The sequence below is a fragment of the Peromyscus leucopus genome, chromosome 15 (assembly GCF_004664715.2).
Source record: "Peromyscus leucopus breed LL Stock chromosome 15, UCI_PerLeu_2.1, whole genome shotgun sequence".
Lineage (NCBI taxonomy): Eukaryota > Metazoa > Chordata > Mammalia > Rodentia > Cricetidae > Peromyscus > Peromyscus leucopus.
Genome location: NC_051076.1, coordinates 77797745 through 77813387, shown reverse-complemented (window position 1 = coordinate 77813387; position 15643 = coordinate 77797745). Strand labels below are relative to the sequence as shown.

The 15643-nt window shown below is 40.5% G+C and overlaps 1 protein-coding gene across 3 annotated transcripts in view; it reads right to left on the bottom strand.

Annotated features, from left to right (window-relative positions):
• The window catches only part of LOC114701108 (contactin-associated protein like 5-1-like), a 902756-nt gene extending 895638 nt beyond the window's left edge, over positions 1-7118 (bottom strand). Inside the window, exon 1 of one of the 3 annotated variants that reach the window (XR_005092928.1) lies at positions 6615-7115. Coding sequence is in view for 2 of the 3 variants with exons in the window: in XM_037211055.1 (XP_037066950.1) it covers positions 6615-6696 (82 nt within the window). In the remaining variant the exon portion in view is untranslated. Of the gene's footprint in view, positions 1-6614 lie in introns of all 3 variants that reach the window. The other 2 variants (XM_037211055.1, XM_028881060.2) reach the window with 2 other exon arrangements.
• Between the last annotated feature and the right edge of the window lie 8525 nt (positions 7119-15643).

Genomic DNA, 15643 nt, shown 5'->3' with positions numbered 1-15643 from the left:
TTCCTTCCTCCTCTGTCCCTGAAGCAGTCCACATTGTCGCCATATTTTAGTCTGCTGAGTTTGTTCAAGCTTTAGTTTTAATTTCACTTTCCTCTAGGGCACATTTGGAAGCTCCAGCCAGTGGAAACTGTTTCTTGTGTGCCTTCCACTGCACCCATGCTCAGCTATGGTGAACAATTAGCACTGACATGACAAAAGACTTCTTGTCCTGGCTGTCACAGGTTTTACCATTCCTGGAGGTCATGTACTGTGTCTCACTAGTTTTTCTTCACTTCTTCAGTTACATGGAGGATGTGCCTTTAAGAAAGAAGGCTAGGACTTGGAACTAAGTCCATCTGTAAATGAGTAACTTACACCAGCTCTTGACACTTACACCTTTCTTATCAAAGTTAAGAAGATGACATAGGTATCTCAAAGTCATTTTGTAAGAATAATGAGATGGATTTGCCATTAAACAAAATTCTTTTCCATAATACAGCACTAATTCCACTGACTAGAATCCAAATGCTTCCTTTATATCAAACCCAAGGCAACGGAAGAGATTCTTACAGTGGTGGGGGAGTGTCTATTTCAGATTATAGAGAAAGCATTCATTAACATTGCATAAAGAAAGTTAGTCAAATAAGCTCCAAGTTGTAGTAAGGTCAAGTAGATAGAGAGAGTTCTTTTTCAGGATACAAATGACTTTACGGTGCCCGAGTTAGGCCTGTTCTCCTGCAAATCCAGAAAAGAAGGCAGTCGGGGGTCTATGTGGCAGACCTCACACTCTGTAAGGATCTGGACTTCTGTTTCATTTTTCAGCTCACTTCTACTTTGAATCTCCACAACAGTGACAAGTAATAGTTGTTAAGACAGCAGTATGAAACAAACACATCTTAAAAGCAAGACTCTGCTGATAGGGCGCAGTCTAAGATTGAAAGCCCTTGCTAGAAAACCACTGGATCGTTCTCTCATTCATCCACTCACTCAGTACTGTAGCCATTGGATACAGGAATATAAATGAAACATGATGAAAGGGTACATCCCTTAGCCAAGGGAACAAGAATTACAGAAAGTGTTACAAAAATTAGATAAATAGGGGAACTTAACCTAGACTGAGAAAATTCAAACTCATGTTTTATTTATTTGTTGACAATGTCATACACATGTGGAATATATCATGATCCTTACCATCTCCATTTTCCCTCTCACTCCTCCCAGGTACTCCCAACACAACCCACACTAGAAAGTGTGTGTGTGTGTGTGTGTGTGTGTGTGTGTGTGTGTGTGTGTGTACTTGGCAAATAGTGAGGTAAAATTTTTAAGGGAAAATGATGTTGTAGGCCAAATTAATGACCAGCCTGTACAAATAAATCCAAGAGAACTTGCATTTATTGTTTGTTTATAAAATGTAAAGCTCCATATTTTGTTTGAAGGGATAATAGAGATAAGAGTTAGATTATTAGATGAAGCCAGATCACAGTTTGCACCATAGAACACATAACCAGGACTTTACAAGCACTACCTAAGCAGAACTCTGGTCTGACATTAACAGACTTACAGGACAGAATGTACATTATACATTGTCCTATGCTTCTGTGTACACAACAGGGTATTTTAGATTGTTCCTCAAGGTTTTCTTTTTTTTTTCTTTTTGGTTTTTTCGAGACAGGGATTTTCTGTATAGCTTTGCGCCTTTCCTGGAACTCACTTTGGAGACCTGGCCTCGAACTCACAGAGATGCACCTGCCTCTGCCTCCCGAGTGCTGGGATTAAAGGCGTGGGCCACCACCGCCCGGCTCCTCAAGGTTTTCTTTATCGCCTATCAAATTTTTAATTAAAAATTAGGAAAGAAAAATAAATCCTCAACTCTGGGTACAAACTTAAATAAAAAGTTGCTTTTCTTTGAACAATGTGATATTTACTGTCACACTTTCTGGATTTATCTGAATGCTTTGGGCATCTTTTTTCAGGTATGACTCAGGAGTTGGGTGTGTTGAAAATTGCTAACTCATGCCCTTCTCCAAGGCTAAGGTTGGGAGGCTGATGGTAGAGAACCCTTGCCAAATTTCTGCAGATGCTACACAAACTACCCAGTGAAGTGCATTGGAGGATATTTTGTTTCAAGGATGTTCGTGTTTAATAATGTTTATAGGTTGGGATTCAGATTTTTCTCATTGTCTGGATTACTGATCTTGGGGACATGATTAACTTTCACTCACCTTAAATTCATTTATATGAACGAGATCACTTAACATCTATCTTGCTGATTAGCCTTGTAAAGTGGGTGCAGTAAGTGAGGGATATATGCTGCATGCCTACTAGTAGGAATTAAAATCACATTAAACTCTTATTCTGATTATAGTTGCTCCCAGTTTTAAAGTGCAGTGATCTCAAACACACACAAATTAGATGATCATGAAGTAGCATTAGTACTTAATGATGAAAACCCAGTATAAGTAAACATTGTCTTAGTAACTAAACCCACACCTTTAGGCCTTTATTCATCAAACCAAGGTTATTGGGGAAAGTGAGAAACCTTTACAAGGTCAGCAAAGGTGGCAGAGTTTTACTGAATGATACAATTTCCTTTTTAAATTAATAATGTCAGTATTGTTTCCAAATTAAAACAATGCAACTTCTCATTAAAATTTTAAGTAAAATCTCATCGTTTTCTGCCCTCTTAGGTAACTAAACCTATTCTCCATTTCCTTATTTGTTGGGAATAATTACCACATGTAGGTCATAGTCCATCACAATTCTGGGTTATGAACTGAAAGACCTTGAATCACCAACTAAAGGAATTAGAGATGCTTTGAATCTTATCACATCATTTTGTGATAAATGGATACAGAAAAGTAAAGTGATTCACTCAAAGAAAACTGAAGCCGGTGGGCAGATAGGCAGAGAAAACTGGAGACTACAGCTAAGAAGGTGGCCATTCCTTAGAAGGAGAAGGCAAGTGAGAGCGTGGCTGCTCCTGTAGACATTAATCATCTCCCAAGTCTTTTCCTTTGTTGTGATATCCCTCCTCTAGTTCTTCATTTATATTTTATAGTTGCAAAGTGTAAATCTGGTTTACATATAGGGCTTATGTGGTGGGAAAGTTATTTCATGTTGACCAGTAAACGTCAAAATGAGCTAGTTTGATGATAGAGAAAGTTTCCAGACTTCACCAAATGAGCAGTACAGGGTTCCCTCACTTCTGGTAACTGTATATGCCAAAGAAAACACTGAACAGTCATTCTCCTGCCTCACAAAAACAGCGCAACCACTGCTCATACTACTTTTTAATATGGTTTGTTAAAAACCTTCAGGTAATTCAAGGTCTGATATCTCTTTATTATCATGATCAGCATGCTCATAGGTGTTGTGAAATTCAGCATGCAAGAAAAACCTGGAAGAGGAAGTTTTAAATTCTTACAACAATAACATGTCTCTGGGACTCTTAATGGACAAAATTTCAAGGAGGTATTTAGTGATTATTCTAAGCTATTTCAAAAAAATTAAAGCTATGGATAATCATGTATTATTATTTTTTCAAAATTTAAAGTAATAGTTGTCCTATGTGTGCCATATGCAGTCATTCTGTTTTAGAACACCATACTCTGTCATGTTAACATTTTTCTAGCCTAATCTTAGATGAATAGCCTTAGTATAATATTTAGCTGCTGTTCAATTTGGGGTAAGCACATAGCTCAATTGCTGGCTGCTTTCACTAACAGGATGGAAAGGACAATTTTGACTAAGTATTAGACGCCTGTGCTGAGACATCACTGGGACTAGAACTTCATAAAGACTTCTGGTCTCATTTCATCCAACTCTCAAGTCACACCATACCTTCTTGTGTCAAAGGAGTTGACTATATAATAGTTTTTTAATTTTACATTGGTCTATTATATCTATATTCAAAATTAGCCAGTTCCCTCAGGACATACCCAAAGGAAACACTCTCACTGTTTAATATCCGGAAAGTTTAGAATGGGGGAATTTTTAGAGGTTTTTATTACTGGTAGGTAATTACATTCTCATCACAGATTTGTAATATCTGTATTATGGCTGGACCCCTTCTAACCTGACTTTGTTTTCATTGTGCTTAATTAGAAACTTATAGAATATGCAATTGGATAAGCATTCATTTATCCCTGTGGAGATAAACGTACATGTTCCGGACAGAGTATGAGAAAATTAAACCTGTGTACAAATAGATAGTCACATACTGCACAACAATAACAACAACAGCAAGTCATTACAAAAGGGTAGGCAATTAAAAGTTATTTTTAAGATACTCCACACCTATAACTTAACACCTATAACTATGCACCATGGAAGAAACTGGGTACACTCTGCTTTCAAGGCTGCTTGTTACTAATGACATGGGATATTTCTTAAAATGTAGTAAGAACAATCTTACAACATTATTTCCACAAATCAAATTAAAAGGAAACTCTTCAGAAGGAAAGGTCTAACTCATCAAAGCATATATGTGAATGGGGACAGAGTATATATCCATAGCAAATCTACTACACTTGAAGGATGAAAACTGTGAGAAACAGCCTAGAGAAACTGGGAAACATTCACGATTGCCTTGAGGGGTTTTGCCTTACAGGCTCAAAAGACCACTAATATGCATTGATTCCAGAACCAGTGTTTGCTGAAAACCTATTGCTTACTGAATTGATACAATTTTCACAGTACAGCAAACACTCCCTGCTATTCCTTAAGAAAACTGACTCCAGAATATTTAGCAAGCAGCACTCACTCAATTGCTGTGCTGCTTGGAAATGGGAAATGCAACTGTCACTTGTGAAATTCTGGAGATCACTATCACCAACTTCCTTTTGAAATGCTCAGAGTAGGCTTTGCAACTGCCTTGGCTAAGATAAGCTGAACTCTTAAACCCATGCCATTTAGTTCTATGTACATTATTAAAATATATTGACTACAGTTAAGTTTATTTAAAAAAAAAATATGGCTCCAAGATCTGTTTTTTCCCAGAATTTTCAAGAAGGGTAATCCTTGAGGAGGCCAAAGACATGAACTCCTGCTATGCACTCTCTCCATTTTATCAGTATCCCTCACTCCAACCTTTTGGATATTCACAGCATTCATGCTCTCCAGATAACAGAATGTGCTAAGGGGAATACACAGTTTAGAGCCACACCTTTGCATCATTTGGACAACACTGACCTCTAGTGTTCCAGAAGGTAGAGAAACTAGCTCAGTAGCGAAGCTTACTTTCTGACTAAGGCTTTTGGGTCTTTCTATCTGGCACCATGGGAATAATTTCAAGGAGAAGCAGGGAAGAGGGGGAAGAAAGGGGAACAAGAGAAGAGAAGTGGGAGAAGGCAGTAGAGAAAAGTCAATCTCCCTGACTGACTGTAGCCTGCTTCAATACATCCTCTGAAATAATTTATTAGTTTATCCTCTTTTGTTAGAGAGGGTAGCCTTTTTTGCCCTCCTTTGTAACACAAACTTTAAGAAAATATGACAACTATGGATTGTGAGCTTTCCCATCTTTGGGCCACTGGCCCTACTTTGAAAATTTATCTGTCTTCCCTCTGGGATGCAAATTTTGGGACAATATCCTCTAAGGATTAAGGAATAAGGGAGAGGGATCCTTAGTAGTAGGTCTTCTTGCCTTTTTTTCCCCTGAGATTGGTAATACAAATTACAAAAGTAAAATAAAATTGTTCCCAAACTGGATAATATTTTTGAGTTTCAGTGCAGGAATAGTAGATGAATGAACAAATCCATAAACTTGAGAGACCATGGTAAGCTATCCATGCAAACAACACAGACGGCTTAATTGCATCCTTTCTCATTTAGGAGTTCCCAGAGATGGAAAAACTTCCCTTCCTCTGCCTAGAGAAGCAGCTGAGCAATTGAGATGGAACCTCTTGTAGCTTTAGCAATTTATTCAAGTTTGACAAACTGGATTCTTTAAATACATAGTGCAGGTGGCAGATCTCCGGGAGTTAAGAATACCTGCCTATTAAATTAAGTGAAGTTGAAACACGGACAACCCAGTGTATACTCACTGCTCCTTCACTGGCACAAGAATATTGATGGTGCATTAGAGCTCTCCCTCTGTAATAGGACAGCCATTGGTCTCCTAGGGTAGCTACATTTGGGCTACAGTTCTTAGGCCCAAACTCCCAATCCCCTTACACCGATGCCCATTGGTTACAAAATACCCCAGCTGAAACCTTCTACTTAAGACAGTGGAGAGAGCTAGGTGCTTAGGGTGGGGGTTGAAGGTGGAAGTGTTCAGAGCACATTGCAAGTCTGAGGGAGCTGCAGTCCGTCCGCTGCTGTCACTGAGCTCGGTGGCTCTGGAGCATCTCTGCCCCTGGAGGCTTGCTCCTGGCCCGTGCAACCGTGTCTGAGATTAAGAACCATGGAGCTAGCAGCAGGCTAAGGGAACTTTATGGTTCCAAAGAAGGGCAGGCAATCCAGCAGAGCAAGCTCATGAGAGTGTTGCTAACTTTTGGGATGGTTGGAATGGTGGAACCACACTGGTAAGGGTTTTCACCCAGCTCTTTCCCAGAACATATACAGTCGGACAGTGGATACTTATTCCTAGTAGCGTCATGTCCCACCTCACCTTCCCGCCCCCAGCTCTGAGTACTCACAATTTGTTGCTGTTAATCCTAAATGCCAGAAGCCAGAGAGCACCAAAGTCAAAACGCTGGTCAGTCTTGGTACAGAATCCATTTCCCCCAGCGAACGATCTCTTCCAATCGAATTCCAAATTCGCAGGCACCAGCTTTGGCTTTTCTCTCTTTTTCCTTTCTGTCTCTGTTTTCTCTCCTCCGCACCGCCGAACCCCCTCCCACCCCCCTTGAACAGACACTCTTCTTTACTCCATCCTGCTCCTCAGGCGCTCCACCGAAACAGTGGCAGGGCTTCTTCGGAGCTGCAAGCTGCGAGCGAGGTTTATAGTTCCTTCAACTGCCTCTTTCTGTGCTCGCCTTCCTCGTCTGCCTCTTCTTCCTCCGGATCTCCTTCCTTAAAGGTTCAAATCCAAACTCGAGGGCAGCTCTTGGCGCTCAGCTCCAGCAATAGCCAAAAGCACCTCGTTCCGGTGTTAGAGCTGGATTCAGCACCGGGGTGGCGGACAGCTCCTTATAGGCGCCTATGCACGGCACCGCCCCCGGCCGGGCCCGCCCCGCGCTTGCCTATAAGAGTGGCCTGGGCGGGTCCTTGGTCGCTAGCGCGTCCCCAGCAGACTTATGCTGCACTTAGGCTACCTGCTGGGGAGGCAAGGGGGAAAGATCTCTCTCTCTCTCTCTCTCTCCCTCTCTCTCTCTCTCTCTCTCTCTCTCTCTCTCTCTCTCTCTCTCTCTCTCTCTCTTTCTCTTCCCTCTCACTCTGTCCTGTTCACTCATGCATCCCAGCATCCCTAAATCCATAACTACTTACCTTTTCCCTTCCTCTTCCTCCCAAATGAGGGTCCAGATATTGACATTTAATTCAGGTTTTCGAGCAAAGCTGCTGAAGCGATGCCTAAAGGAGTTGGAAAACCGAAGCCTTAGGAGGAGGAATTTTCCCATGGAGAGCTTGGCAATGACCTAACCTGATACCTAAAGCCTTTCCTTTTACTTGGCAGGGGAAAGTCAAAGAAAGCTTGAATTGTGCGATTCAGTTTTCCCTGCAGGGATGTGTGATTGACAGGTATTGATCTAATTGGGATTTCTGGTTTAGCCTTTTAGGGATATGACTTCTCCTCTGCTTTTCCGACTTCTACATCGGCATCTCTCCCTGGTCGCTGCTGGCATATTGCTTCCGCAAGTACTGCAGAGTAATTGGTGCTGTGGGTTCCAAAGAATCTGAGGTGGTTCACTAGCATCAGAGAGAAATGTTTGGGGGAGGAGAGGCGGGGGCTGGAAAGATGAGCGGAGACAAGTGGGTGTGGAAGGTCGGTCGGGGGTGAGCCCATGTTTGGCTCTTAAAAGCTTTATATCTAAAAAAGAAAAGATGGGTTTTGATTTCTTCCTCGAGGCTCTCTATTAGAGATCTTGGTTCTTTAGCTTCTAGCATGCATCAGGGGACTCGCTTGCTTTGCCATAGATCAACTTATTTTGTGTTTAGTGGAAGCTGCCAGAAATCTGTCAAATATTAACAAAACAAGGAACCAGTAATGGTATCTTCTATGTGAAGTTTACAATCAGGTTAAAGTCTATGGGCTCTCTCTATGTCAGGGGAGCTGATGCCTCTCTCTTACTTGCTTCTCATCTCCAGCATTAGTGAGCACTCAGACTTACTTTACACCACAGAGTCCTTCCTGACAGTCTTTGGTCTTAGCTGCCTGCTCTGTAGCCATTGGACCCAGGGCTGAGTTTCAAGTAACCTTTGCATGAATTCAGACCTTAATCTTGTAGTCTGGGAGTTTCAGCCGCTGGAATCCAGAAAGACAGTTCAATAACAATTAGAACAACTGCACCATTATTTTATTAAAGAAAAAATTCTGAAGGTCCTACTAGTTGTAAACAAATACCCTTTTGTCTATACACTGACTGATAACAATTATGTCAGTAGATTCCTGGTTCACAGGAAACTCAACGTAAGATTCAAGTTGAGATATAAGCACATACAGGGACTTGGACTCCCAAAAATATCAATGCTGAGGTACCCAGCCTTTTCTGTCCTGTTGGGAGGGGACCGTAGAAAGGAAAAAGATAAGGAAACTATAAGTCTCTTTTCTTGTGCTGGTTTCTCCCTCCAGCCTTTCTAAAGGTTTCCCAGAGATACTGCCATCACAGCCCCCGTCTTTGGGAGCCCCAGATTTAATGTTGCCCTCTGGCTAGTTTAATCATACTAGAAAGGTCTTGAACATACATACATATATACATAAATGATATATACATATATATGACATATATATGTATATATCCACGACCCTGATTCAATTTGTATAAGTATATATAACATTTAGACCTTTTCTATTTCTTAAGATTTAAAAAAGTTTATTTTAGCTATATGTGTATAAATTTATACCACATGCATTCAGTGCCACCAGGGACCAGAAAAGTATGTCATATCTCCTAGAACTGCAGTTACCAATGGCTGTGAGCTGCCTGATGAGAGAACTGAATCCTATCTTTTATAAGAGCAGCAAGTACTCTTAACCACTGTGTCTTCTCTCCAGCAATGACTCTTAGACTGAAGAATTGAATGGTTTTTATAGAAATAAAATATTACAGATATAATTTATAACTTTTCAAGTTTTTTTCTCTAAGCATTTATACCAATTCATGACTATAAAATTGATTTTTAATGTATTATCCCCATTCATAATGCTTTTATGATTTCACCAACATGTATGTCCTTAAACAACATATTGTATTATTTTGATTATTTTTCATTAATTTAGAAATAGTGGGGCTAGGAATACAGCCCAGTTGGGGAAGTGCCTATCTAACATGCAGAAGCCTTAGGTTCAATCCCCAGTACTACAAAACTGAATGTGGTTGTCGGGCCTGATGAAATACCCATAATCCAACCACTATGGAGGTGGAGACAAGAGATCAGTAGTTCAAGATTATCCTAGGCTATATAAGTCATTGCAGGCCAAGAAGGCTACTTGAGAACCCACTGCTCTGATTTATCTATTGCTTATATATATATATAAATCTATCTATCTATCTTCTACCTAATATGTATAGGAATGATATCAAACTGTTTCATTTTCTGTTCTAATCTATTCAATGTTATTGATGAAATTTAGTGTTTTGATACATGAATCCCTACTTGTATCATCTTATCCACTATATTCTTTTCCGTTTTATGAATATGCCAATGTTTACTCATTAGTGGTCCTTATGGCCTCAGTTATTTCCAGTTTTCTCCTCCAATTTAAATTCTAAAATCCTTTAACACCTTGTAATCTGTCTCACTTTTAGTAATGAAACTTTTGCATTGTTATAAAATGTTCTCCTATATTGTTTTGTGTCTCTCCAGTGTTATGTAATACTATGGCATCAAATCATGTTTCTTCCTCTGCTAAAAGTGTGTGAGATTCTCCAGAGGGAAGCATCCTGGCTTTTTTTTTTTTTTAAGAGAAAAGTGATAGCTAAGAATCAAGGTCAATGTTCTTTAATAGCCTCATGGTGCTGTGGGATGGTCTGTATGTCAAATTGCTCTGATTGGTCAATAAATAAAACACGGATTGGCCAGTGTCTAGGCAGGATGTACAGGCAGAACTAACAGAGAGGAGAAAAGAAAGAACAGGAAGGCAGAAGGAGTCACTGCCAGCAGCCGCCATGACAAGCAGCATGTGAAGATGACGGTAAGCCAAGATCCACATGGCAAGGTATAGATTTATGGAAATGGATTAATTTAAGTTATAAGAGCAGTTAGCAAGAAGCCTGCCACGGCCATACAGTTTGTAGGCCATATAAGTCTCTGTGTTTACTTGGTTGGGTCTGAGCGGCTGTGGGACTGGCAGGTGACAAAGATTTGTCCTGACTGTGGGCAAGGCAGGAAGACTCTAGCTACAAATGGCGCCCAACATGTTGGCAAGAGTTTCCACCTAAAACCTGAGAAAAAAGATTCTAAAATGGAGCTAAAAACAGTTCCTAGTTGTTTCTCTCAAGTTAGTGGCAACCTGAGTGTTTGAGCTACTATGGAGGGTTTCTGGCATGTGCGCTGGACCTTCAGTATGGCAGGAATGAGGCCTCTGCAAGTGGCACATTAGGCTGCGTGGTGGATTTAGCCTTTGCTAGTACAAAAAAAAAAAAGAGGTTTCTGGGCTACACACTGCTGTGATAGAAGCATAGACCCACTATATCTGAGAATTGATGGCTCCCAGACCTGGCAGAAAACATACCACCACCATGTTGGGAAGCTGAAGTGGACAGAGTCAGCAGGCTTAAAAGGCTGTAGTTTAAAGCAATAGGCTCAAGGTTGTGGTGGTATTGTGTTCCCCAAAATAATGTGTACCTTAATAAATTTATCTGGGGTCAGAGAACAGACAGCCACTAGATACAAAGGCTAGAAAATGGTGGCACTCACACCTTTAATCCTAGCATTCCAGAGATAGAAATCCCTCTGGATCTCTGTGAGTTCAAGGCCACAGTGGAAACAGCCAAGCATGGTGACACGCCTTTAATCCCAGAAAGCCAGCCTTTAATCCCAGGGAGTAGTGGTAGAAAGTAGAAAGATATATAAGGCATGAGGACCAGAAACAAGAGGCTTTTGGCTGGTTAAGCATTTGGCTGGTTAAGCATTCAGGCTTTTGAGCAGTAATTCAGCTGAGACCCATTCCGGATGAGGACTCAGAGGCCTCCAGTCTGAGGAGACAAGACCAGCTGAGGATCCGGCGAGGTGAGATAGCTGTGGCTTGTTCTGTCTCTCTGTTCTACCAGCATTGACCCCAATAACTGACCTCAGGTTTGATTTTATTAATAAGAACTTTTAAGATTCCTGCTACACAAGGTAATATAAAAAATAAGCCATGTAAAGATGGCTACCACACAGAGAATCTGGATTATGTTCTCTTTGATATTCATAACTGAAGAAAAACATTTGATTGCAAAAGCTGTTGAGTTATGCTAAAATGTATATTTTGAAGGTACCTTGACTTCAAAATTTGGATGTAAGGATATGTTGCTTTGGAAAGGAGGCTCTGCTTTTGTTTTCACAGAAAGCCAGAAGCTATGGACTTGTTCCGGAATAAGATACATCAGTTTTGACCAGCCAAGACCAATTGAAAGGTCTCTGAAGACACCACGGCCCAGATGATCCCACATCCAGAATCATTTCAAGGCAACTGGCTCAAATGATACAGCCTGACGGACTACTCCATGATCCCAAAATTTTCTTTGTGTCCCCATAAGATACAGCACCCCCCTCCAGCAGGAAGTAGTAAGAGAAGCTATGCCCAAATTCCCAAATATACCAAGCTGGCTTTGGAGATGCGTAAAAGTTAAAACCTTCCTCTTTTTTTTTAAAAAAAAGGGGCGGGGGGGGGGAGTGCTGTGGGATGGTCTGTATGTCAGATTGCTCTGATTGGTCAATAAATAAAACACAGATTGGCCAGTGCCTAGGCAGGAGGTATAGGCAGAACTAACAGAGAGGAGAAAAGAAAGAACAGGAAGGTGGAAGAAGTCACTGCCAGCGGCTGCCATGACAAGCAACAAGTGAAGATGTCAGTAAGCCAAGAGCCATGTGGCAAGGTATAGATTTATGGAGATGGATTAGTTTAAGCTATAAGAACAGTTAGCAAGAAGCCTGCCACGGCCATACAGTTTGTAAGCAATATAAGTCTCTGTGTTTACTTGGTTGGGTCTGAGCAGCTGTGGGACTGGTGGTTGACAAAGATTTGTCCTGTCTGTGGGCAAGGACAGGAAAATTCTAGCTACACTCATGGCTTCTATTTATCTCTAAAATACAGTTTAATTAAGTATAATATTTAAACGAGAGATTTAACAGTTCTGCCTTTTCTAGCAGAATCACTCAAGATGAATCATCAATGCCAGAGAAATGTGCTGGTTGCGTATGTTTAGACAACTGAGCACCATATCACCATGGAGTCCACAACTGTGATTTATCTTCAAATTGTTGATAAATACCGTCACTCCCTGTTTTAGATGCTCGCATGCAGACATAGCATATAGTATATAAATTACCCCTAATTTACAACCCTATTTACAGTTGTAGCTTTTATTTTTTGTCTCAGACACACCTGTTCTTGCAGCAACTTTGAGCTTTAACTAGCAGACGCTTGTCTAAGATTTGCCAATGTTTCAGCAAGCTTATTGTGCCTGTGACGGTGGTGAGGGGCAAACAGCTGTTCCTTACAGACAGTAGTGTAAACAATGCCATCTTCTGAGGGTATTTTGACTGCAAGGAGTTTTTAGTCACAGTAGAATATTAATCACTATTAACACTGTTTTCAGCCACACTGCTATTTACCTATTGAAATTCTTCCTTTCATAATGCTTTTAATTCTATCGATGCAGCTGCTACGATTGAGAGAGGCTAAATAATCGTGTATTTCTTCCCATGTTGCAGCACATAGAATAATTTATACCTGCAGAGCATCTGAGGTTGAAGAGGTGTGCAGTTTTTGCGCAGTCAGTGGGTACTCGGTATTAATACAAACTCAGGAAAAGTGGACAATGAAGTCTTGGAATGTCTATATTTTAAAATAATCTATTTGGACACCTTCCCAAATCAAAACCTTATTTAAATTAAAAAGAAAAAATGGGGTTTTTATCAGCTGGTAAATTTCATGTAAGCTTGAGGACCTGAGTTCACTTCTCTGGCATTTAAGTAAAAATCCTGGTGTTGTCTGGCACATCTGTAAACTTAGTCATAGCACAGGGAGTGGAGAGAGGCAGATCTCCAGCACTAGTTGGCTGGCCAGTCTAACCAATCTGTGAGCTCTGAGTTCAAATGGAAGACAGTCTCAAAACCAGAAAGTTGATAGTAATGTCCACATTTATTTTAACACATGAACACATATACCTACAAGCACATGTACGTACCCACACATTATACATAAACACACATATGTACTACACATTCATACAGGAAAAAATAAAAGAAAAAGTAGTGAAGTAAATTGCATTGTATTTCACTCTTCTTTCATTTTCTCCTGAACACTTCTATTTCTTCCATAATAGGACAAACGAAAGTAATCACATGGTGTCTTTGCTGTTGAATAATCAGTGAGTGGTCCATCTACTGATTTCATAATACTCTTGATAGGCATATCTCAAAGATATATTTGGTCACCTTTATTTTATTAATGGGATTCTGGTAGGAGACATAGTGAAATATTACATAGCACAAAAAATTAGGGCTTCTAGTCATAGGCCACTGGCCAATGAGTCCCCCACCCCAGCTGTTTTCCTTTACCTTTGGAGTCCTGTAGGATATAATTGCTGTAACATGGAGGCTGGAGTATATGGGAATAGAGCTTACATATAATCACACTGTCCACACTGTTTTCAAAATCATTGTTTTTGGATGATTTTTACTTCACATTTCATGGTTTGTTTTATTGACTGAAGAATGATTACTACCACATTTTCAGTTTCTTGTTTTGTTTTTGTAAAATATCAGTGTAGCATGAGGTCATTGTTTTCCTTTACATTTTTTTTTTTTTTTTTTTGTTACTTAATTTTCTTGTTTGGTTTTCCTTCCTTATAGTAAATGGTTGGTAACAGGGCAAAGTAGGTAGAAACTTGCTACCCTTGACCCTTGCAGGCCTAAAACTGACTAAGAAAATAGGATGGGAAACACGTAAGATAACAGTAGCTATTAGCATCAGACTCTGTGCCAAGTGTCTCCCATTATGAACACTGCTGGAGATTTTAAGATGACAAAGATTATTTCCTGTGAGAAGAGAAATTCACAGTTGGCATAATGAATCAATTCTTTGTCTCTTTGTGGTGACGCGTTGTTCAGGTCAAGCCAAGTCAGATATATTTGTCTTAACAGGATAGTCAGGTCTTAGATAATTAAGGCAGAATTCTACTTTTTTGGAAGAGTGGACATCCGTATGAATGTCCTGATACTTGGCCCACATGACAAAGTATGCTGGAACATGCTTCCCATGGATGTGCAATACCAGGCTCTGCATTGAGTTGGTTATTAAAGGAGTGTCCTCCTTTCAAAGTGTCTGAGTAATTACATTTGTACAGGCACAGGCATGTCACATTCAGACTGAAATATCAAAAAGAATATCTCTTTTTAAGTTATGCCTGTGTCTTACCAAAGAACTGTCCTCTCAAAATGACCAGGATGTCATTTGGATATGTTTTATGTTTCCTGAGAAGTCTTCTTAAGTAATTTCACAAAATGTGTTCTGGGAGTGAAGGTGAAATACTGAGACTGAATCTTGGCTTGGAAGTTGCATAGTATGATAGCTTTAGCTTTAGCATACAGCTTGATTCCTCTGGGATCCAGTCTCTTTTTAAAAATGCATTTTGAGTGTGCTTACACATATTTGCATGTGGATACATGTATAGGTGTAGCTGTGAGTGTGTGTGTGCATGTGTGCTATGGGATGTTCTGTATGTCCTGTGGGAGCCCGTTCTTGGGTTCCTCGTGGCTTTACCCAGCAGGTCCGCATAGAGGATGATTAGGACCACGGGCCTGAGTGCAGGTGTCTGAAATGATCTGCACTTGGCTGTGCTGGGGGATGGTCTGTATGTCAAGTTGCTCTGATTGGTCAATAAATAAAACCTGATTGGCTGTGGCTAGGCAGGAAGTATAGGCAGGACTAACAGAGAGGAAAAATAAAAGAACAGGAAGGCAGGAGTCACTGCCTGCAGGAGACTCCAGGACAAGGAAGATGTAAAGTACCGGTAAGCCACGAGCCATGTGGCAAGGTATAGATTTATAGAAATGGACTAATTTAAGATATAAGAACAGTTAGCAAGAAGCCTGGCATGGCCATACAGTTTGTAAGAAAAATAAGTCTCTGTGTTTACTTGGTTGGGTCTGAGCGTCTGTGGGACTGGCGGGTAAGAGAGATTTGTCCTGACTGTGGGCCAGGCAGGAAAACTCAAGCTACACATGTGTGTATGTGAGAATATTGTGATGGTGTATGTACTCTTGTGTATAAGTGTGAGTGTGTGCATGTGCATGTATATGTGTGCTACCTGTGTGTGGTGTGTATGCACTTGTGTGTGAAGTATGTGTTATGTGT